The sequence below is a fragment of the Pseudopodoces humilis genome, chromosome 6 (assembly GCF_049639895.1).
Source record: "Pseudopodoces humilis isolate 2021_Gansu_Grassland_sample_001 chromosome 6, ASM4963989v1, whole genome shotgun sequence".
In the NCBI taxonomy this organism is placed as follows: Eukaryota; Metazoa; Chordata; class Aves; order Passeriformes; family Paridae; genus Pseudopodoces; species Pseudopodoces humilis.
Window position 1 is genome coordinate 43,572,382 of NC_142205.1, and position 24,340 is coordinate 43,596,721.

The 24,340-nt window shown below is 38.9% G+C and overlaps 1 protein-coding gene across 3 annotated transcripts in view; it reads left to right on the forward strand.

Moving 5' to 3' along the window:
* Positions 1-22,510, forward strand: part of SH3D19 (SH3 domain containing 19) — an 84,183-nt gene extending 61,673 nt beyond the window's left edge. For all 3 annotated transcript variants that reach the window (XM_088056506.1, XM_014259190.2, XM_014259196.2), the window contains 13 exons: positions 1,073-1,180; positions 4,514-4,626; positions 6,818-6,876; positions 8,919-9,183; positions 10,370-10,438; positions 11,748-11,820; positions 12,140-12,270; positions 14,605-14,663; positions 16,234-16,421; positions 16,691-16,740; positions 17,239-17,425; positions 18,028-18,125; positions 19,398-22,510. In XM_088056506.1, coding sequence (XP_087912632.1) covers positions 1,073-1,180; positions 4,514-4,626; positions 6,818-6,876; positions 8,919-9,183; positions 10,370-10,438; positions 11,748-11,820; positions 12,140-12,270; positions 14,605-14,663; positions 16,234-16,421; positions 16,691-16,740; positions 17,239-17,425; positions 18,028-18,125; positions 19,398-19,514 — 1,517 coding nt within the window. In that variant the 3' untranslated portion in view covers positions 19,515-22,510. The remainder of the gene's footprint in view (positions 1-1,072; positions 1,181-4,513; positions 4,627-6,817; positions 6,877-8,918; positions 9,184-10,369; positions 10,439-11,747; positions 11,821-12,139; positions 12,271-14,604; positions 14,664-16,233; positions 16,422-16,690; positions 16,741-17,238; positions 17,426-18,027; positions 18,126-19,397) is intronic.
* The last annotated feature ends 1,830 nt before the right edge of the window (positions 22,511-24,340 follow it).

Sequence of the window (24,340 nt, forward strand, 5' to 3'; positions counted from 1 at the left end):
AAAGAGATGCCCTGCATACTTTCTCTCTTAGACTATGACACTCCATAAATAACATCTCATTAAGCTACACATCTGAAAAGGCCAGCAGAAGAGATCAGACTCGGTTGTTGTGGCTGTGAATATGTGTCAGATTTATCATCCGGAGTCCTTCTCCAGTTTCTACTGTACACTTTTATGATACTGTTAAGCATTGCCATTTTACTGCAGAATTTGATAATGTCAGTGAAAAAAGTAGCAGTTGTTAAGAAGAGAGAAGTATTGCTCTTTGACATGAAGGTGTATTTGAGAAAGAACACATTCATTTGGTCTTTATTTATGTACTAGTATTTTTGTAGCTGCCTTCTACAGGTAGAGGTACAGGCCTCTGTTGCCATGCCTGTTAATAAGAGATCAGTGTTTAGGGTAATGAAGCATGGGAAACATTGCTTCTGTCTGACCAGTGGAATGCTTGGGCAGGCTTGTAGAGGAATGAGTGATATAGGCAGGGGCAGAGCTCAGGCACAACTGCCAGACCTTGGTCTGAACCAATTTCCTCCATGTCACTGGGTTTATAACCAATAAAATGATGCAGAATCTTCAAAAGAATTAGTTGTTCTACAGCAAGGACATTTTGTAATCAGTAGTATTTAAATGGTTTGTATGTTTCAGTAGGTATGTTATCTGCTGTAGTGCTGATTGTTTAGCTTTGGCAAGATTGTATTGATTAAAACTTTTCAATGAATGTGTTCACAGCTATGTCAGTGCATTAGATCAAGTGCTTTGTAAACATTTCCCTAAAGCCATTCTGATTTCAGCTTCCTATTACCAGGCAATGCAGTTCCTCTTGTTCAATGGCTCATATAATCCCAGAAGGTACTGGAGCATGTTTATGTTAAGTCATCTATGAAAGCAGATGTACAAAGAAGACCTGTTACTTACAAAGAGCTGGATATGCTAGTTGCATCAGCTTGATCTATCTTTTTTTATTACTGTATTGGGTGTGAAATATAAATATCCTTAATAATGAAAGCAACATTTGGTAAGATTTGTGTTCAACAAGTATTAAAGATGTTGGGTTTTTTCCTCCTTCTAGATCCATTTCAGTTCCTTACCAAAAATGAACCTGCCAAGGAACAGATGGCTCAACCAGCTTTAGCTCGGAAACCCACTGTGATCCGAATCCCAGCTAAACCCGGGAAATGTAAGTTCTTCTCCCAAATGTCTGAGGAGTGTGTTAGAAAACTGTTTCAATTGGGACATAACATTTAGTAATTGATTTGCTGTTTAGTAGCTAGTATCAGCTGCCAAAGGAGTCCCATGGTACGGTTTGACAAGACAGAGGAGCCAACCTAAGGGCTGTGGTGGGAGGGAGAGGTAGATGAGCGTCATGTTTCACTCTCCCTGCTGCCCAGCTGCTTCATTGGGCTCCCTCCCTTGAGTTTGATGTCTCTCAAACCTGATGGAGCTGATGCATCTCAGAGGTGAAACTGTATGTAAGGGGCAGATCTAAAGGCTGAAAAGGAAGCAAGCTTGTTTTGTCTGCTAAACCATATTCTGAAGCTGAATCTTTGGCCAAATTGACTTTGGTGCTCACCTTAGCTGAGGTTTAGTGCTGCTTCCAAGCTTTCTTGTTAAAAGAAAAACATTGGTGCATTAAACTTTCCTTCAAATACAGCTTGGTTGGGATGTTTAGTATAGTTTTCATAGTTCAAATCAAAAATTTCCCTTGATCCTTGCTAGTTTTGAAATCTGCGGCCATTCAAGCAAAAATGTTCAGGTAGCAGTTTGAGGGAATAAAAAAAGGCATGTGAGAGCTGGGATGCAAAAACCTTATGTGTTCAATTTTATGTCAGGGTCTTACAGTTTTCTGAGAGTTACTATATTGCTAAAGCCTGCCACCTCTAATCCTTTACAGCTTTACAAATTACACTGATAGTGTCTGAGTGGAAATTTATCAGAGAGCCACAAGGTCTTTGTGTTGGTCTTTGTATGCTGGAGTGCGTACTTGCAGAATTCTGTTTGGCCGTATCTTTGATCCTCAGAGCTTAGGGGAAAATGTCAAAAGATATCTCTTAAAACTTACGTTTCAAAATCATGTTTAGCCACATTTAGTAGGTGTGTAGTCAACTTATAGTAACTATATGTCCAGGTGGTTTTTCTCCTAGGAGTTTCACTCATTATTTTCAATCTCCCCCTGTCACCGACCCAGTGTTAAAACACTAAATTTTCTTTTCCCCTGCATATGAGAAATGCAGTGGAAATTATTAAAAATGTAGTGAAGACTGAAGATAAAGCTGTGATTAAAAGTTTTTCTGTTAATACCCGTTTAAAAAGAAAAGGTTTTTTCAATTGGAAGAATATGTTTATGAACTACTGTAATGAAACTATGACGTATTTCTTCTCTATAAAGGAAATTTTAATTACAATTAAAAGTAAAATGAAGCAGAAAGCCAACCAACTACCTGACATTTTTCTCTTATCCTTTTTTTTTTTCTGAGATGGATTCCCTTTTGAACTTGTAGATAATTGGTCCCTTGCTGCTCTCTAGTGGTAATTGAAATTTCCACAAAGGACTGCCAGTCCTGTATTTAGCTACAAGCAGCAGGAGGTTGTGAAGGGCTGCCTGCCTTATGGGAATCAGTGGCTGGAAGATTAATGGAATAGGGAGGAACAGAAGCAGATTCCAAGACAGCAGAGTAGCCTTTTGTCAATCAGGAGCTGCTGCAGAAATGTAACCTGTTAAAAGTTGAAAGAGAACAGTACAACTGGGCCAAGGTATAAATGGATATAGTAGGATTTACATTGTAAAGGGGCCACATAATCTCAGTACAGGGGAGTCTTTTGCCATCTTGTTTATGGAGGAGATGAATTCTGTCAGGAACCAGCAAAAATGAAAAGAAAAACCCCTGTAAACAAACAAACCAAAATAACACAAATTTTTAAAACCCTCCAAGAACAGCCCACCCAGCACTACCAAAAAGGGGGCAGAACTGCTTAAGAATTTGAACTCCAGTGAAGTTTTCAATTAGGATTATCATTTTTGTCAAGATGGGGTTAGAAAAGAAGCATTAAAATTCCACTTCAGTTATTATACTTAGAAATTACTGGAAATAACACCTGCCTTCTTGTTTTTTGGGATTTTTTTTTTTTGTTGTTCCTCTAGTTCCTTTAATTCTGACCTTAAAAAGAATAAGGGATCAAAAATTAGGCTGTCTATAGCAAGATTTCAAGTGGTAAATAAATGTCTCATTGCTTTTTATATCAGTAAGACACAATAAAGGAAGATTTCTTTTGGAATTACTGCCAGGTATTGTTTTTCACTTTTCATTTGTCACAGTACCTTAGAAAAGTGATGAACTACCCAACTTTTTCCCCATACCTGGTTACTGCCAGCACAGTAACTATGAGCTGCTTCTAAGAATTTAACTGATCCATTTTTAAACATTACAGCAGTGGTTTACATAATAGTAATGCAACAAAGGTGTTGAAAATATATAACACTTATTTATGTTCTTTGTTGAGAGTAATTTTCATGAAATGAGCAAATGAAAGTTTTGTTTTGGATAGCATCTCTGCTCTTTTTTTTTTTTTTCATCAGTCTATAAATGTCCAGGCTGTCTTCACCTATTTTTATGTAACTCCAAGTCCAGCTGGCAGAAGAGCTTAAGTGTCTGTAGTTCTTTCTATGAAATTAATTTTCTTGATATACAAACAGATTGTAAAATAGATGACATGGTTCCAATATATAAAGACAAAATGTTTGGTAAATATGCTGGCAAAACTTTTACAAGTACTTCCCAGGTTTCAGTGGCAGAGACATTGAAAGCAAATGTCATCTATTTAGAAGGGTCTTCTATTCTTTATTGAGCATGAAGACATCATCACTCTTCCCTAGTATGATCTGTAGTGCTTCCTCTTCCATGTCCTAAAGTTGCTTTGCTCCTTAAAGACTACCTGGGAAATTCCATCTCTGTTTTCTGTCATCCTGAATTTCATAGTGGGCAGTAATTTATTTTCTTGTCTTTACCTTTCTGGAGATTCTTCCTTCCAAGTCTCCTGATCTTTCAGGGTTACTTGAAATAACCCTCAGCTGTTTTCCAGCCTAAAGGATATTCCAGGAGCTGACAGCTGAAAAAAAAAGTGAGCCAGTTTAGAAATGTGGTGATGGTGTTTCAGGGTATCCAGTAATGAATCTGACATTCCAAGGGGTAGAAACTCTTTCTACTCATCTAATACTGTATCACCAAATATTGCAGCTGAAACCCTGAAACTCTGAAATGACTTGATGGTGTCCTGAGAGTAAAGTGAAGATCCATTATGTAGGATGGGAAGTACTCCTGAATTCCCCTCATGTCCTTTTTCTCTTTGCTGTTTTTTAATTGGGTCTTCCCATTGGCTGCTCTGGATTTGAGGAAGGAAGTTGCATTCACACCAAAAATGCCCCAAACCAACGTGTATTCCTTTACCTATTGTTGATCCACTTAAGGAAGGTATTAATTAGACTTCAATTTGGGATTTTTTGGGTTTTTTACAGCTTTAAATGACATCCCACATAGCCCTCCACCACTTCCTGCTGAAAAGCCTATTGGAAATACATCCAATATCACAGTGGGGAAACCAAACAGTGGTGACCTAGTGAAAAAAGGGGTAAGTTAGAACTGTTTTCCTGTATTACAGCTTTCTATGCTTTGGTTAAAAAATCTCTTGTGATCCTCAAGTTATTTGTAAAGTAAGTTGTTTGAAGGACCAGAGGATGAAAACAACTACTCAAAAATATAAGGCTTTTTTCCTTTAATTCTGTTCTCTAATTAATTAGGTAATTTAGACTGCTGTCAGTTTTGAAAAGCACTCTGGTGATTTTACTAGACTTTGATCACATCTATCTTCAATTTTCTGTATTTACCACCTGGAATCAGAATATTCTACAACTTAGTGTTAAAAGCATTGAAAAGTGGCTCGAAGTCCAGTGGGATTTACATGGTGAAATGTTGTCAGAGTGCTTTAGAAATGTATTTCTTACCTTCATCCACACAATTCCTCTTGGTGTCTGTGTTAATTTGCAGGCAGAGAAAACTTTTCTGTAGAATAATGAAGCTTGCTTTTTTTCATCTCTTTCTTGTTGTTTCTGCTGAGTAGAACCATCTATTTAGGGAAGTAAGGCTCTGCTCCTTGCTCCAGAGCACATACATAGTAATGGTAGGTGTCGTAGCTAAATGACATTTGACACAGATTTTCAAAGGGAATTAATATAAACTGGAAAATGACAGTAAATTTTCCAAATACTGAGTTTTCTGATGGCAAGAATGGTAGACAATCTTGTAAAAGCCACAGGCAGTTAAAAGGTCAAATCAAATTAAAAGCCCTTACTAGATGGACACTGCCAACAAATGCAACAATAGCTACCTCTGCCATTAAGATAAAGGGTATTAAAATGTTGTGATTAAAAAGGCTTCAGAGAGGTCCCACCTTTTCTCGATAACGAAAAAGAAAATTTACTGAGAAAGAAAATTTATGAAACAAGACATTAGATGACATTTTATGCAGTGGAACTCCAAAACTTTTACAGTGTCGTCCAGGTTATTGTGACAGACATGTATAAGCTTCAGGAGATATTTTTTTAGAAAAGATAGGATTTCAGTGTTCCAGTGGATTCAATACAATCTTTGGAAGGGTAAGAACTGTGCTTCTAAAACTAGTATTGCTTGCCAGTGGAAGTGTTTAAACAGCAACAGCAAAAATTGTTGACCATAAGCAGTAGTTGGCACAGATGTCTTCCTTTTTACACAGAAGAGGAAAATTTTTGATATGAGGATAACATCTTCATCTGAAAGTGGCAGGTTGTTTTCTTTCTAGTAGGGTCATCTAATCAGAACATTAATTTGGGGACTCAATCAAGGGTCAGGTTTTGTCACAAAATATATCTGTTGTTTTCTAGGTGGGAAAAGTCACAGAAATTGTTTGAGTTTCAAGCACATTCAAGCACCTAATTAAGTAAACAAGGCTGTTCAGACCTATTTACAAGTACTGGTTCAGAAAGGGTTCTTTTGAACTCAGATTCAGCACTCTGATTTACAATGCTGTTCCAGAAGCAGCTGTGCTTGTTCTGCAGAGCTGGCAGAACTTTCTGGCACTGGGATGAAAACGAACAGCAGGAGGCAGTAAGGATGGTCACTTGTTAATCCATCACTGTGGTCCAAGCCCTTCAGACATGGCACATGTCCTCCTCTCTGACTGCTGTACTTTGGTAATCTCTGGCAGGGCCAGCATGGGCACCTGGGAGGAGTGATGCCTTCATCTGCCAAAGCAAGATTCACTGGGATTTGTCTGTTAGATCTCTAGAAAACATATCTAGATGCCTTCTTTAGTGGGAGTTAATGTTATTTGCAAGGGATGCTGTCCTGTGCAAGTTGCATTAATGTAATGTTTTCTGTTTTAAGCCTGTTCAAAGTGTTCCATGTGTAGAAGTTAGATCAAAGTTGATAGTGTGAATTCCTGTGGGCAGTGTAAACGTACATTTGTAGGACTCTCCTGAAATTGGCTCTTAAGTCCTTGCTGCCATGTAGTAGGAAAGGAGAGGTTGGGTCATACTTAATGCACAATTTAAGCTGTGTTTCAGGTAGTAAATCAGGTTATTTACCCTCCATATTTCCCTCCATGTTCAACACTTCTAAAGTGCAGAATCACACCATAATACTTACTACTTTACTCCCAGACCTTCATAAACTCTTATTTTCATATCCTTAGGATATAATTTAATATAAGAATCATATAATTTAAACAAGATCTTTTATTTTCCTTAGGCTTAAAGAAATATCTTTTTTCTTTTGAATGGTTGTAGGAGTTGGATCACTCAGAACAGGGTGGAGTGCCTCAGCTAGAACCTCTACTACCCCCAAGGTGAGTGGTTTCTTCAAAAACCCTCAGAAATGGTGTTTCTGAGTTAATTTGCATAGTCAGTCTCATAGTAAGTAGTGCAGACACTACAGACTCCAGCCATAGCTCAATAGTCTTGGCTGGGCTCTATGCTCACTTAATAAACAGGCAGGACCAAGTTGGTAGCTGTTTAATACTTGTTTGTATATTATGGTATGAGCAAGGAGATTATAGGAGAGCAGCTGTTTGACTTTTCAGCTAATGTACAGTGGCTGCTGACAGTCATTCCTTTCTTAATCTTTAACCTTTTCACCCACAGCACTTGCACTTGTGGTGGGGTTTGGATGGTGAAGGAATGGAGGTGGCAGATGCTGCCACCCTGAAAAGGGCAGATGCTGGGCCAGCAGCTTCTCAGAAGCACTGGCTAGTTTAAACACTTCAGACCTAAAATGCAGGTGCAGGATCACTGATAACCTTGGGGTTTCTTCTTATTGTGAACCAAAAGGAAAGAATGTCTGCAACGGCAAAAGTTGCTGGACCTTGCTTTAACTCATGTCCGTCAATGCCAGAGACAGTGGATGGAGAGCTGGCATTGACTAGCCAGCCCACTGTGGGTATCTCAGTGTTTGCATTCTAAATCTGCAAGTTTAATCACAAGAGTTTGCTCTGTTGTGAGGACAAGAGACTCTTTCTGTTACTGAAATTAGTCTATCAATAATAATAAGTGTTAATTAACAGGAAAGAACGTGGATGTGCCACAAGGAAACACCTCATTATTGCTCCTCATTGACTTGCTCCTTCCCCACATTCAGTTTAGCATAACATTCCTGATTCTTATGAGGGTCTCTGGGACTGCAGTAAATATTTTGTCCTTTCACTCTGCTGCTGAAATGGATTTTTAGTTTTTGAGTTTGGTTTGGTTTTTTTTAAGTAAGCAGTAATGATTCACTGAATTGCTTGTTTGGGTCTTCTTGTTTAGTTGAGTTGCTTTAAAAAGTGTTTGGGTTGGTCTGTTTACAGATTTAAAGCAGTTTAACTTGGAATATCCCCTTCTGTCAATATTAAAAATGCTTAGTTTAAGATGAGGCCAAGGAAAGGGAGAGATGGATGATGAAGAGAAGTGGAAGATTTTTTTTAAATTTAAAAATAGTAATAGAGAACTCTTACCAGGAGCATTAGTAGAGGACTAGTATCTTCTCAAGCGATGGGTGACACAGAATGTGTTAGAATGATACTTCAAAGATCCACCAATGCACATTTGTTGGAGTTGATAATTTTTGGAGACCCATGAGGATTGCACATGAACAAATAATTGTGCTGAATTATATTATATGAAAAAAAGAGAAACAGTTGTAGCAGAAACTTGCAGTAACTGGTTGAAGATATCCCAATAACAATCAAATGATAATGTGTTTTTTAAATATTACTAGCAATATTAATTGCTAGTAAATATTACTACTATGACTTGCTAGTCTCTGATTTTGGTTTCTAAACTGCTGGTCCTCTAATAGGAGTGTGGGACCCCCAGCCTTGCCAGAGAACTTGAGTATTTTCACCAGTGTTTTCTTTCCATGGTCGACATCTGTTGCATAAAAATGGTAAATTCTGCTGTTGATGGCAGTGTGCAAAGTGGTGTGATATGTTACGAGTTTCATCAGAGTCAGTTGAGGTAAGTGACATCCCAAGGAATGAGCTAGGTTGATTCCTGAAGACCAGCTTTCACAAAAGCTCTCCAATAGCAGAACTTCATCCTGCAGCAGCTACAAAGAAAGCTCTTTCTAGAGGTGGATTGCTGAAACAAATCCTGCTTATTTCGCGGGCTCCCCGGAAAGCTGGCAGGCTTGGTGAGCAGAATTGAAAATATGTAGTCAAAGGATCTGTCAAAGGGCTTGATCGTCTGGTTCCAGTGAGTATCTGAAGAGTTCATGTATTCCTGGAAAGGTTCAGATACTATACACAGCCCAGGTCATAACGAATCTTGTTTCCTTACTGCACACTCTGTTTCTAGGATGAGGTGGCCGGCTTATTAATATGCATATTTCTCTGATGGTTTGCACAATTTTTAGGCCTGTGGATGGAAAAATTATACCTGCTCGACCTCCCCCACCTAAAAGTGTTCCTGGAAGGCCACCTCCACCAAAATTCTCTGCAGCCAAGACTGCCTCCCAGAAGGATGTTCTTTCGCGATCTAGTTCTGACATCGCTTCTGATAAAAAAATCAACAAGTTCAGGTTGGGACCTAAGAGAGCAAAAAGTGCAGTCTTTAAAAGTCCAGATCCAGCATTACCTCCTAGACCTAAACCGGGTCATCCTCTCTACAATAAATACATGGTGAGAGTTGAGATATGCTACCTGAGTACATTGTTTTTATAAAACAGTGCTGGTTCATATTGTAGAGAAAAAGGTAGTTAAAGCTACTAAATTTGGTTAGTGTTATGTGGCTTTCACAGTGTATCTGTCAGCATAATCTTCCCTAGAAAATGGTACTAGATAAATAGTATTAAGTCCTGTAAGGCAATACTGGAGAAAGCAATAAATACATGTAAAGTATAGATCTATGTGATGTATTTTTGTGTATATATGTAATTATATTATATATATCTTTAATACATAGCTCTTTGGGTTTGGGGGTTCTTTTTCTAGTCACTGCTTCTGAATTCTTTTTTAGAAATGGTGCTGAATAATTGGATTTGTATATTGATTTACCCATACGTATCAAAATGCTTAGGGAAATTGGGAAAGCATTGGAACTTATAAAGTAATTAACCTTACTTAATCAAGCTTGCAAAGAGTGAGGAATGGAACATTGTTAATCTTACATTTTCATCCTATTGATGCCATCCCTTTTCATTATAAAAATGGTTTTAGTATTGTATGTGTTATTAGAGAATTTTACATACAAATGGATCAACACTGCAAATAAAAACAAGGTCTTTAGCCAGAAATTTGAAATTGGTCAGTAATAGAGCTGATGGCTACTTGAACCAGTGTTGTCAAAAAAAGCAGCCATGCAGCCATAGCATGAACAACGTTCCATCAGCATGAAGGGGAAACTTTGTGTTGCCCCCTTTTTGATCTTTCACTTTTGCATTTAGAGTTTTGTGTATGAGATTTTTTTCTGTAGAAGATCAATAGTAATTCCCTGCTCCAAAGTCTTACTGTCAATGAAAATTTCCTCCCAGGATGTTTTCCTTGTGGCCACCATGACAAATGAGTATGTTTCTGCATCAAAGTGTCTTTCTGAACATCATGTACTGTATGGTGTGATACCAGTTAGTGTCTAAGACACTTTTAAAGGGGGTGACACCACCTGATTTTTTCAGAGTGGCAGTTGGTATCACCAGCAGTCTGTTCTGAATGCCTTCCAAAGGAGCCTGTCCTCTTCCACTGGACTCCTAATTACCTGTAGTAGGTGGTTTGAATAATTCCAACATCTGACTGTTATCACTTGCAGTGAGAATTGGAGGTGCTTAGAAGTAAAAAAAAAAACTCTATCATTTGCCTGTTTCTCTTCAAGCTGCTTGTGTCTCATGGAGTTGCTAAGGAAGATTGTCTTCCCAGGAACACCGGAGAACTGTCCTGTAAGGTAAGGTGCTTTTTTCTGCTGGCTTAAATATTCAATGAACAAGACTCCTGTTGCAGTAAAGTATCAAATGTTTTCTTCCTCAGAGGTTACACTGAGAAACGTAATAGTGATTTATTAAATCCTTGTGTTTCTGTAATCAAAACAGCTGCCAAAACAAAACCCAATAATGGTGATTTGCCTCATAGCACAGGGACATTCAGCTTATGGAACAGAGCAAGAGTAATTACTTGGAGTGCCAGAAGGGAGAGGAAACTGGTAAAGTTCCTCCATCTCATAGGAAAATAATCACTCCCTTGGCTGAGTATCTGAAAATTTAGCAAAAGATAAGCGAGTACTTTATGAAGTGCTGTACATGATACATCAGCAAATTGGCTTTGACATATGGACTTGAAAGTATTTTCTTCTCTCTGCTTCTACAGATTCTGACTTGGTTTTAGAGCATGACCCTATTAATATTAAATAGCTAGTGGAAATTATAGCGATGAGCAGCCTTTTTGACTATTACCAGAAGCCCACAAAGCTGAAATAGATTTCTATGCAGTATGTTGTTATCTGTTGTAACTCATACTACTCTGGGCCTTTTTGGTTGGGTTTTGTTTGTTTGTTAGTTAGTTTTTGTTTGGTTTTTTGTTTGGTTTTTAGTTTGGTTTTGTTTTGGGTTTTTTGTACACAGTGAGTTACTTTGAATGTAATTCACACACTATCATTGTCAGTACAGCCTAAAAATTCCTAGTGGGTGGGACAGAGAAGTTGGCTCAGCATTTTGAATATAATTTCTCTTTATGAAGATGCCACAACAATACTGTCAGCTCCCCTCAGTCTTACCTTCGTGTAAGCAAAGGCATAGTGGCTTCCTTGCTCCTCTTGGAATGTTTGTTGGCATGTGTGCTGGCCCTGCTGAGTGTGCTGGCGGAGAGTTGAGTTGGGTGTTCCCTGAGCAAGGAAGAGAGACTGGTGGCACACACTAACAAGCACCTGTGCAAAATTTGTCCACAGCCCTTGCAATGAGTGTTGCTATCAGTGCTACAGATTTCTGGCCCACAGAGATAGCTGAGGCTTTTTCTATACTTGGAAAAATTGCATGCCTTCCCTTCCAAAAGTAGATTTTGGTGAAATGTATTCTTGTTTACACTGGCAAAAGGCATACAGAATTCAGACCCATAGTTGTGTGAGCAATAACCATTTCCTTCTGCAATACCAGCACAATTCCGTGTCCAAAGTCAGAAAATTAATTTAGGAGTACATAACAGAGAATATGTTAGTATCTTCTATGATTTATAAACTACTTGAATTTATTTGTTGTTGTCAGGATTCAAACCACCCTCCAAAAGCTTCTGACACAAGTGCACCTCATGCTGTAGTCCTGTATGATTTTCCTGCAGGTAAGTAAATGTGAACATTCTGGAAGCATGTTTTACTCCAAGACTTTCAAATGGAAATTTCCTTAGAAATTAGAGCTTAAAAATGGTGTGGAAGCTCAGTCTGCAAGGTCTGCGCATAGAGTTGTTCAAATCAGTGGGTTTAGCTGGAGATGGGCCAGTCTTTTGGTTAAAGCTGATTGATTTATTTATCAAGTAAAATTAAGACTTTTTAAAAACTGATTCTGGTTTTGTCTGTGCTATTTGTATTTAAGAAGGTTTTACTTAGAGGAAATTAGTGAGTGTGACAAGTACTGTTAACTGAAATAACGTTGTCTTCCAGAGCATGCTGACGACTTGGACCTTCATTCTGGAGACACTGTTTGTCTTTTGGAGAAAATTGATACTGAGTGGTACAGAGGAAAATGTGGGAATCGCACAGGGATATTTCCTGCCAGCTTTGTTAAAGTGGTTGTATGTAGGCTTTGTATACATTTATACATAAGATCCTGTTACATTTGTTTTCTGGTTCTGTTTTAGTAAGGCTCCTGTGTGTTTAATTCCATTACGTGTTTAGATAATCTCTTATCCCACTGGCAGCACAGAAGACTCATCAACTTGTTTGTGTGGTATTAGAAAGATGCTTGATTTGGCACAACCAGCTTGTGTTATGGGGAATAATTTGCAATCAATTTAAAGCCAAGTGAGAAAATCATTGCCCCTACCAGATTCTCTTTGGAAACATCCGTAGTTTCTCAGGGTCCTCAAAGCAGATTTTTCTTTTTGACAGTGGCATGTCAGAATCAACACTTGGTAAAAGAGGGTTGATTTTTTTGCCTCCCTCCAGCTCCTCATCTTCTGTTCTTTTCTTATCCCTTGAACTTTGCTGGAATCACCACTTTTTTAGCCATATAGCAAACTAGGTCAGAGTAGCAATTTGGCCAAAAAAAACATGTTGGGTTTTTTTTCATCCTAGAGTACTGTTTTTTCCAACAGGGTCAATTTACCTAAGTGGTTTTCTAAGTGACTGCACAAATGGTTGTGCTGGCACAGTGCAAGGAGATTGTGTTGTTGCAAATGAGCAGCTTAAAGCAATCCTGTTCCTGAATGTGACACTTGACAGTGAGCGGAAGGCAAGAGACAGGTGCTATTTTGAAGCCCGGTGATAATTAATTTAAAAGGGATACAATATGGTTCCCTGCAGACAAATGCTGGGTCAAACCTATTGCAAGCCTGAGTCTGAAGTCCATTTTGTGACAGTGGAAAAGGCACTGGTCTGTCCACACCAGCCATATGGACATGGAGGAATGCCAGAGTGTCACCAGGATGCTGGGTGCATGGTTTAGTGCATGGCTTGGCACTAAAGACAGGAAGTGTCTGTGGCAACATTCCCTGGGCCAGCACAGCTGGCAGAGTGAGCCCTGCTGCTACATGGGCAATACCAAGGTTTTAGTAGACTTTAGAGAAGGTAGGGTGTCTGTTGAGTTTGTAATTAGTATTGGAGAAAAATTTTAAGATCTGAGAAGTGCTGAAGAATAAAAACTAAGCTCATAGTTAGTAGTAATGGAACAATGCTTGATTCACTTTCACAAGAAAGATTTGTTAGCTAAAGTGATTGGCTGCTTCTACACAGACCAGCAATTCAATTTAAATGCTCTTGCTTCTACTGATAGCTAATGAAGAAAATATTTTATGTTAAAGCAGTGGAGTGAGTATTTGGGGCTCAGACTCATCATTGATGCAGACAGATACAACTTCATAAAAGCTGGAAGATGTGTATCTATTTTAGTTGTAAAAGATGATTACCCTTTGAGGACAAAAATCTTTTGTTTCAGAATTTGTGTTTTTTTAAAAAGAAAAAAGAGTGCAGTACATGAGGCGAATTTACTTGAGTGAATTCTCCTGCTAATTCATGTCAAATTTCATCTTGATACAAGGTCTCCATACAATACACTACAGAGTGTTTTACAATATTGAGCTGGGTAGTAGCTTGGATCTGGACACCTAACAATAATACATACTTATGATTTCCCGTAGAACCTTCAGAGCACCACAAACACCAGCTCCTTCAGCAAGAGCAATGCAGAGACTATTTGTCCTAAAAGGCATTGTGATTTCCTCCCGTGCTTCACACAAGCTAATGAAACATTCCTGTTGATTTTATGAGAACTGGCTGATACAATAGTGAGCTGTAACCCAAAGCTCCTCACCAGGGCCTCTCAGCTCATAGTCCTGTAAATCTCCTGTACATCCTTCATGTCACACCAAAAATACAATTGAAGTCCTCCTGTGATAAAGGACTTGAATGTTGTCTCTTTGATATATCTGTGTATTGATTTTTTAAGTTGTATTTCTCCAGTTCAAGTGAGATTTGTGAGATGTGTTTTTGTTTGGAGAGCAGTTGGCTACCAAAGCACAGAAGGAATAAGCATAAACAGTAGTTTCATCTGTTGTGGTATACTGTGCTAGTAAATAATTAAGAGCAATTACCAGTTGAGAATTGGGATCTAAATTCAACAACATGTAGTAGAATCTAGTTACATATTCCGTCAATCAAGCATTCCACCAGTAGAAACAATAAACCAGCTTCATAAAACAAAACATTAAATATTTCTCCTTGTTTGCATAAGATTAAAAAATGAGAAAACAGGCATAAATTTACATTAATGTAGTCATGTATCAGAGCATGCTAACGATTACAGAGTGTCACACATCTGAAAAACATTATATTAACCAGTTTCAGGCTTATTGTGGTTAGTTGCCATGAGGTTGCAATGGAACATACAATTTGTTTTATTGTCTTATTAGATTGATGTTCCAGAAGAAGCCAACAGGAAAAAAATACCCTCTTCATCACGATGTATCAAGTGAGTCAGATGAATCTTATTTGCTCTTTCTCATGTTGATTTACGAGGAATGAAAAAGAAATAATAACTTTGAAGCGGGGGCTCTCATCCCTCAGTGAGGTTAATAGGGCTAACAATTTATTCACCAAAATACATTGTAAATATTAAATTACATGTTTTAAAACCCTGGATGTTTATGATGATTTATTAAGACTCATATTTAGATTAAAAAAGCCTAAAACTGTACGGTCATGAAAACTGGCTCCAGGAGCCATGAACCAATCTCATTAACTTCAGCAGCACTGTACACTCCTCTCTTTGCTCCTGGCCTTGCTGCTTTCTTCCAGTGTTCTCACAAGATGGAACATGGTAGGGCTCCTACTCATGTGAAAGAACAAGATATGGGACAGAGGTACTTTAAGCAGAGAAATCTGTCTGTCCTTAAGGTGTGCAGCTGTACAGGTAAATCTAAAGCTCCCCCCAAATTATCAAATGAATTGCCAGCACTTTCATTTATGATTTTCAAACAATTTGTACTAATATTTGTGGGCAAGAAACGATTCTTCATGCTATTTATTTCTCAGTGGTATCTACTGGATTTCATAATCATTCATTCCAGGAATTAAAGCAAATTCAGGAAGGAGCAACTAATGTCAGTGGGATCATTCAGTTGTTCTTTAGATGAAGCTTGGTTTGTCAGAAACAAAACTTTATTTTAAAAAGCTGCTTCTGCAGCTGTGAAAGAAACAGAAAATCTCTGTCCTGAAAGACACATCTTTGGAAAGTTACTGAGTGGGGGACAGGGGTGGGAATCAAGCTTTTTACTTTGTGTGCTATGAATATACAGAAAGAATTAAAGCCTATTACTGCTTTTTTCCAGCATGGCATTTCCGATAAACCAAAATTTTTCTTAGGTTAATTTCTTTAATTTATTAGGTTCTTAAATAATGAAATTTATTTAAGTCAGGGGGAAAAATAATTAGGTTTTTTTTTCAGTACTGTACCAAAGTATATAAAATATATCAGATGCATTGATGTTTTTCTTTGATAGATAAGCTTTTCCCCCTATAAGATTATAGGGATGAATTTTACAGAATTTTAAAGTAAATAAAAACTAGCTTCTTCCTATTAAATTTTCATATATTTGGGACAAATACACAACACTCACCCCCCCCACACCCATGTTTGATTGCATCTAAATGGGATGCTAGCTCGAAAAATAATCAAACTCTTAACGAAAGTGTATCAGGACACTTGTTTGGATATAGGCAAAGATGAGAAATTGGACTGGTGACCCAAAACCAAGGGGATTTATTGTTGCTTGGAAGGGAAATAGGGACTTTTGCAAAATACAGACAGCAACTGGGATGCAGAAATTGCATCTGGCTCCTCCAGACTCTGTACTCATCCTCCTCAGAAAGCAGAGATGAGAACCAGGGCTGGCCCCCAGTTTTCCACCTGTTTTATCTTCAGTGCATTTTTTATCATTTTAATTAAAACATCAATCCATATATTTCACACAATGCTGTCTTATTATTAAGTGGACAGTAATAATAAAGAAGCAAAGTAATTTTCTCTTTTGTTTGTGCAGAGGTCCAAGATGTGTAGCACGATTTGAATACATTGGTGATCAGAAAGATGAGCTCAGTTTTTCAGAAGGTGAAACTATTATCCTGAAAGAATATGTAAATGAAGAGTGGGCCAAAGGAGAGCTCAGAGGCACATCTGGAATTTTCCCCTTGAACTTTGTGGAAGTAATTGAAGATCTGCCTGGAACAGGTATGAATATGCTTGCAAAAATCTTCAAGAGCATGGTTTTGTACCTAAAGCAAATAGGCAGCATATAGGAGAAAATTCCAAAAGGACAATGATTCCAGAAAGGAGGTAAAAAGAGGGGGAAGACTGATTAAAAAAAACCCTCAAAATTAACAGTAGAACTTCTTAAGAAGCTATTCTTAATAATGACTTCAAATATCTAAAATCTCTGTCATTAGTAACATTCTGAATGGACATTGCTCCTCTTCTTAAGTTGTGCTTTACTTATGTAGATACAGAAGCAGCACTGAAGAATAAGGAGGTTTCGTCTTCCCTTCCTCAGGTAATAAAACTTTCTAGGTGAGAGCCAAAATTTATGTACAGATTTACAGAGACTATTATAATGTGAGAGGAACAGCAGAACCCGACACCACTCCCACAGCACACAATGCTGCATTGTCACGGCTCAGTTCTGACACTTGGCCTAAGCTGATTTAATTCAGAGCTTTGGACAAATTAACATTGGTAAATTTTTATCCTTTGTGCTGAAGAAAATTCTTTTTAGCTCTTATTTTAAGTATTTCTGCAGTGATCTAATTTGGAATTTATTAATCCTTTCCCCTGCCACCAGAGATAAAAAGGAATGTGGCTGAGCCTAGATGAAATTCTGTGGTGGTAATTGCTGAAATGCCATTCTAGTCTACATCTGCAGCAGCACTGTTGTATTGGGAGGGTGTTGGGACACCCATGTGCTGTACAGCTGCTTTCAGCAGCATCCACCAGTTTTTGGGCTGTATTCACACATCTAAAATTAATTCATCTCTTCTGTTAACTTGAATAGAACAACAGACGCTCAGTAGAGTGGTGTGAAGCGCTTCACGATTTTACAGCAGAAACCAAAGATGATTTATCCTTCAAAAAGGGAGACTACATCCAAATACTGGAACAAGTAGATTTGGAGTGGTATAGAGGAAGACTGAATGGAAAGGAAGGGATTTTCCCAGCAGTTTTTGTTCAGACCTCCTCAGGTACAGTACTCCTACTAGATGGCAATTCATTATTCCTTGGATTGTGTCAGTCATGACTTCTGTGGGAGAACACAACGGCATCAACAAGTCACACACCACCAGAGTGTTTAGTATTCTAAAGCTAAACTTAAGTTTTGAACCAGCTTCTCTAATAATGGCAATATAATGTTCTAGTCAGTAAGTAATCTGTGAGGTGACACAGACTCTGGGATATTTTCCAGTGTGGTTAGGGCATAGGCAAAACAAGGCCTTTAGGAATAATGCAGGAGTATTGATGCTGCTTCATCTTAGAGCAGAAAGAGAGAAAGTCAGCATTTATTATGTATCACCATTGGGATGTTCACGTTAAGTGAGTTTCAAATTTAGTCTGCTTAGAAGCAGAACTGTGAGACTGTTTAATACTATAAAATGGACTGGTGGCAATAGAGTTGTTTTTTTTTAATTCTGGTAGGACAGTGAATTTGTTACAGCAGTAGCAATAACATTTGGAGAACCTCTAGCACAATAGCGGGGAGAAAACATGAGAATGACAGGAAACTTCTCCAGAAACAGAGATTTATTTCACTCCAGTGCAAGTAACTTCTCTTGTCCATGTTCTGTAGCCAGGGTAGAGCTGTCACAGCCTGGAGGAGGGAAGAAAGGGAAAGCCAAAGCTCTTTATGATTTTCATGGAGAAAATGAAGATGAGCTTTCCTTCAAAGTAAGTACCTCTCTTAGACCAATTTCCAAGAGGTCTCATGCTCCTAAGGAGTGCTAAAAGATAAGGTTCATCCACTGTGAAAATAGGCTTTAGACAAGAAGGATGAAGTGCATAGATATTAACATAGATACTAATATGCATAAATATTAATACGTTTGATAAGTGGTCTCTAGAAAATATTTTTTCCTTATCACTCCTATTTCCTATCAGCAAAAATCTTCATTAGAGACACTGAAGAGGTCAGGAGTTGCAGAATTCTTGACTTCTCTGTTCTAGTTAATATGACAAGATAAACAGACCTTATTTTGCAGTGCATTCAGTTCCTGATTGGTTTATATGGTCAAGGGAGCGTCTCTTTGGACTAGAAAGAAAACTCTGAGCAGGAGGTAATGGTGAGAGTGACAGTGCTACAGCAGCCAGGCCTCTAAGAGAAACCTAGTACAGCAAAATCTTGAACTGGCAATACAAGACAGAGTTGCCATGGGAATGAGGGGAAAAATTAAATACATGCTGAATGCCCTGATCATATTAAGCATGAACAAGAAACAGAGTGCCCTTGATTTAGATAACCAAGTTCTCAAAAGCAAATTTCTGAGAAATGGTAGACTTCCACAGGAGCTGAAACACACAGTATTTTCTCTTTAAAAACCAGCAAAATAGTTTCAGCATTAGCAGCTTGCAATGCTGAAAGGATAGATGATTCTTTAAAGCAGAAAAGGGGAATAGAGGTACTGAAAGAAAGGCCAGTACTTCAGATGAAGGGCGTGGCATGGGACGGTGAGAACAAAAGCCAGGACCAAACACAGGAGCTGCAGTTTAAATTAGATTGCATTTCTTCTTTTTGGAGGGGAGAAAGTTTCCAAGTGCTAGAAAATACTAGGACTAATTTTTTTAAAAATATAATCTTTATAGTGTTTTAAGAAAACAAACCCTGGAAACACACACAAATAAACAGTAAAGCAAGGACCCCATGAGCCAGCTCTTAACATACGTGGAAAGCCAAACCAATGTGGAAAGTTATCCGGCAGTGCTCTTCTGTCTCTCCAACGGTGGTGATTTTTCAGCATAGACAAGTATTTAGCCTAAAAGAAGCTTCAGCTGGTTTTGGCAGTCTCCAAGAGATGTAACTAATGGAAGAGACTAGCCACGACTTACTCCTCTACTCCTTGATATTAATTGCTTCTAAATGGGATCATCTCTCCACGCATTGACATTGCTCAGTAACATTGCACAGTAAGCTGTACTGACTCACATTTATTCCTTCTCTTACAGGCAGGTGACATGATAACAGAGCTGGAATCTGTAGACGAGGACTGGATGAGTGGAGAGATACTAGGAAAGTCTGGGATATTTCCCAAGAACTTTGTTCAGATTGTAAAAACACCGTGAAGTGTTGCCTTTGTAATACTCCCTGTGTGTGGGAGAGAATGTTTTCTACCCTAAAGGCACAGCAAAGACATCAACGAGTGTTGATAATCAATGTTTTGCACTACTTTTTCTAGACAGTCATAGTAGTATCTTGAAGTCAGATAAGAAAATTTGAGTCTTTTGTGACAGTGTATGTAGTCATGTTTCATGAATGCTCAGAGAGCAAAACAAGCAGGCTCTTAGCCATTTCCAACTAGGGAAATACTGTGGTGCAACACCATTTTAACTTATATAGCATTCTAGTATGTTTACTCTCTGGTATTACATTTATCATGCACAAAGTCTGCATAACACAAGCTGCTTTGGCCTTCTTTGAACTTCTTAAGATCCAAACTTTAAAAATTGTTTTAATATATAATTACAGCACTCAGTATGTAGATGAAGTTTGATATTCAGGTTTCATTACTGCTTGAGTTCCACATTAGCAGTAGAATCCACTTGTTTTATGACTTAGAGGATAAGAAAAATAACTGGTATTTCATAGTAGAAAAGTATCAAATCTAATACTGGTAAGAGGGGAAATGGAGAAATAAATCCTTGTGTAGTATCCTTCTATTCTTAGCCCAAGCTGCTCATACAGCAAGATCACAGAAGTAAAATTTTTAAGTGTTTTGCCTTTTAATGAATTCTGTTTAAATTGGTATGAATCATCTTAGACCTTCCTCACTTTCCCCAAAATACTTTGCAAGTACAGGTTTAGTTTTTTCCTACTGCCCACTGATCTTTGAGCACCATCCTACCCTTCTTTCCCAGCTGAAGTTGGTGACAGTGTTTATTGAGCTTTCTCAGATCCAAGCCATGGAGTAGCTGCACTATTCCAACTATTTGCCCCTCCACTCCCCTCATGGAAGTGGAAAGCCAGTGTTCACTCAGTCTGCATTTTATTTGTCACTCAAGCACTGGAACATACTTCAGTAACACTATTCCTATCCTTAACATGAAGGATATTATACAGCCTTGGGTTTAGTTTTCAGCAGACATGGGATTACTTTCCAGTTTGTTGCCACATACCGAATACTCTGAGCATCTTTATAAATGGTCTGTCGAGGCCTTAAGGAAAACATGGCTGGCAAGAAGTTACTCCCAGCAGCTCTAACCAAGGCACTTGGTAAAAAGCAGCAGTGTAGCTTGACTGACCAACTAAAATGGTTGAGGTAGTTTCACATTATAGGAACTTCCAATAGTCAATTCCTTTCTGTAAATCTGGTTTCTGACAAAATAGTTAAATAGAATCCTGATTAACTGCTAATTCCATCAGACTGGGATAGAAGAAATTACACTGCAATTGCTTCTTTCACTGCTGCCAGTATTCCACCCCTTGTGCACTGTATCACAAAAAGGAACCTGTAGGCTGATGAGTCATTGCTCCAGAGAGCTGCAGGTCACTGGGTATCGAGATACCTTCAACAAGACTTTCCTTCATGGGCTTGGCAGAGGGGCCAACAGCTGGAGATGGATAGACTGGAAACCAGAATCATGATGAGAGACCTTGAGTTAGTTTTAACTTCGTCATATCCCTGCTGACAACTTCACTGGTGTGAGCTCTAAGCATCACAGCAACAACTACCTGCTGCTATGAGGGACTCGGGTGCACCTGAACTGGGGCCTAAGCAGGCTGGGGAGGGTGCACTGCCCTCCCTGTGCTCTGGTTACCATCACAGCAGGCAGGAATAGGCGTAGCCAGAACTGCAGGCCTCCCCCAGCAAGGAATGGGCATCCATTCCCAGTGGGAGACTGGAGCGAGCCTGAGGGACCTGCAGTGCAGACACAGCACTGTTCACTCAGCAGGCACTGCTGGGCCACAGACCCTGCAAAGACAGACCCAGCCCCCCAGCTTTGTGTTCTGTTGTGTTTAAACTACACCAAAACCCTTCACACAACAGGGCGATGAAGACCACACAAAGTTTTAATGAGCTGAGGAACTGGACTTCTACTTCCATTAGGGACTAACATAGTAAATAAAATGCTGAATTAGGTGCTGTTCTAGAAGGCTGGAAATGCAACCACGGGTACCAGCTGTTACTTAGTTTTAGCAGCCCCAGCAAGCCTGTCTGGAACTCCTGTGGAATCACATGGACGTCCACAGCCAAGGACAATCCTTCCCACTCTCCCAGGTTTTCCTGTTAATAGATTCTAAAGGTTCTTGTTTATTCCAAAAAAAAACCAGTCATCTCCTAGAGAAATCCAAGGAATAGCCAGGTCCTTCAAAAACATACTGCACCAATGTGGTGGTAGATGAGGCTAAAGTGTATGATGTTTACTTACTGTTTGTCTGGCAGTTTTCTAAGGTTTTGATACAAATCTCAAAAATAGAACTGATTTTTTTATATTTTTTTTCAATTTCCTCTCCCATTTTTATAGCTGCGTCTTGACCAGTTGTTTTTGTAACTTCACTGAATGTTTAAGTCAGTGCCTGTTCATTGACAAGACCACTCTGCTGTATGTAATCTCCTCCCTGTGGGGAAGGGCAGGAGTAGCAGCAAGGCCTTTTACTCAGAGCACTGAGTGCCATCTACGGGCTGCTCGCATGGCTGCAGGCAGCTGAAACGGCGTCTGTGTGAACGCTGAAGCAAGGGAGATGCTCGGCTTTTACAGGACAGGATTTTCCTAAGACAGTGCCCAACACCACCGTGAGACCGCATACAGATCACAGTGTAAAATTCCTAAGGTGTACAAAAAAGCCGAGAACGAGGTAGAGTGCAAATTTTAACTGCAATGTAGTAGCAAATTTCAGCTGTTAACCTTGAAATCCAGCTAGATCTCCATGCATTAGAATAAGAGCCTCACCTACCAAAATATTTTGTTTGACCCATCCTCTGGAAATATCTTCAGGAAGATGTCTTTGTTCTCTGTACAATGAACAGTGTCCTAAATAAACCTTTGTTAAGTCCAGTAAGTTTGTTATGGTACCTCTGTAAATTAAGAATGTATTTAACCAATAAAATTTTTATAATTAAGTTATGAGAGCATTTAAATTCTTGTGCTGTGGAGAGCTGAGCTTTCTACTTGACAGTTAAGAGAGATCTTATTCTGCTTATATATTTAGCCCAGCTGGAAAGTAACACTCCACCCCCAGACAAGTAGTCCAAACCCCTCAAGAGAATCTGGATCATTTTAACAGGTTATTCAAGCCTTTAGACTTGGGTATGCCTCACACTCACCACCTACAGCATTTTCCTACCTGCAACAAGCACCCGTCACCACTGGCTGTCACACACACTGTGGTTCTCACTGTGATAACGTTGCGAGGAAGACATGGCCTGATCCTGCATATAATTTAGGTGTGCTCTGCTGATGGCTGCTTTCATACTCTACTATTTTTCAGCTAGTACTCACTGAGAGAATACAGGGTGCACGGTATTTCTTTTCCTGCTTTCCCCCCACCAGAAATCACATTACAAAGCCTACATTTACCCAGAATGCCTACATGGCAATGCACTGTTCCAAACAATACATTTAAAAGCCCAAAAAAAAACCCAGGTCCTTGTTCTTTCCCCAAATCCTCCTGGACTTTTTGGCACCATACAGTCCTCAGATATGCAAGTAACAAAACCCCTTCAAATATGTGCCTGTCTGGGACTCCTGAAGGCAGGTGACACCTGCCTCAGCAGTACAGATGGAAAGAACACAGCAACATGATTCCTTCCCCCTGTTCCAAGGTTCTGAGTATTGAGCACTCACTACTCCTCCTTCCAGTACACAAAGTGGAAAAACCAGAACATACTAAAACTGTAACTTGGAATCACAAAATCACATCACCTGTGGCACTCTGAAGTTCAAAACCATTCTTCTCAAACCATTTTGCCTATTATTTGGTCCAAATCAGAATAATCAACTAGGAAAATATGAAAATCCCTGGCAGGGAACAGTACTGCCTTCATGGATAGCAGGGCCCCTTCTCCTTTTCCCCAGTAGCTTTGTTGTAACAGTAACATTTTCACTATTTTCCTTTATTGTCCTAAGCTCTGTGACAACCAACTGCAAGGGCCAGTGGTTTCAGTGAACTCTGCATTTTGCTCTCAAGTCTAAATGACTAACTTACCAAAAATTTAACAGCACTAAGTTGGTTGCCCTATTCTAACAAATAGAACACATTGATAGCACACAAAACTCATTTTAGCCAGGAAAATCACTCTTTTAGCCAACGTAAGTTGAACAAGAAGCAAAAATGCTGTTAGATAATGGAAAACAATCTTACAATTACTCAGCAAAAACAAGTGTTTTGTTTTCAGAATGCACAGCATTGCCTTTTTACAGAATTTTTTTCCTCCCTGAAGTTCCACAGGTTCTCCCTTATAGTCATCCCTCAGTTCTGACAGGTTAAAATCCAACACCCAACCCCACTGCTCAAGCACATTCTGGATTTCTGCACTGGTTGAAATTAACGCTGCTCCCATCATCATAATTACAACTTTAACACCTTCAAACACCTTCTGACCACCAGAGACCACACCTATCCCATGAAAGGTTGCATAAAATTACCAAATTTAAACATAGGCACATTATTCTGAAGCAAGTCATCTGGATAAAACTGCAAGACTTCCCAATAATACCAAATTCTGACACAGGTTTCCCTGTGCAACTTCTGCCTTCCCTGTACTCTCTGAGGCACCTCTCACCAATACAACCTCTGCACACATACACAAGGTTTTTTTGGTGAGGACTAAAATTACTGGGAAAAACCAACATAAGAGAATCCACAAAAAGGATAACCCACCTTCTTCCACCCATCTCCACAACACAACTGGAGAAGTACATGAGTACTTTTTTATTTTTTTTAAACCAAG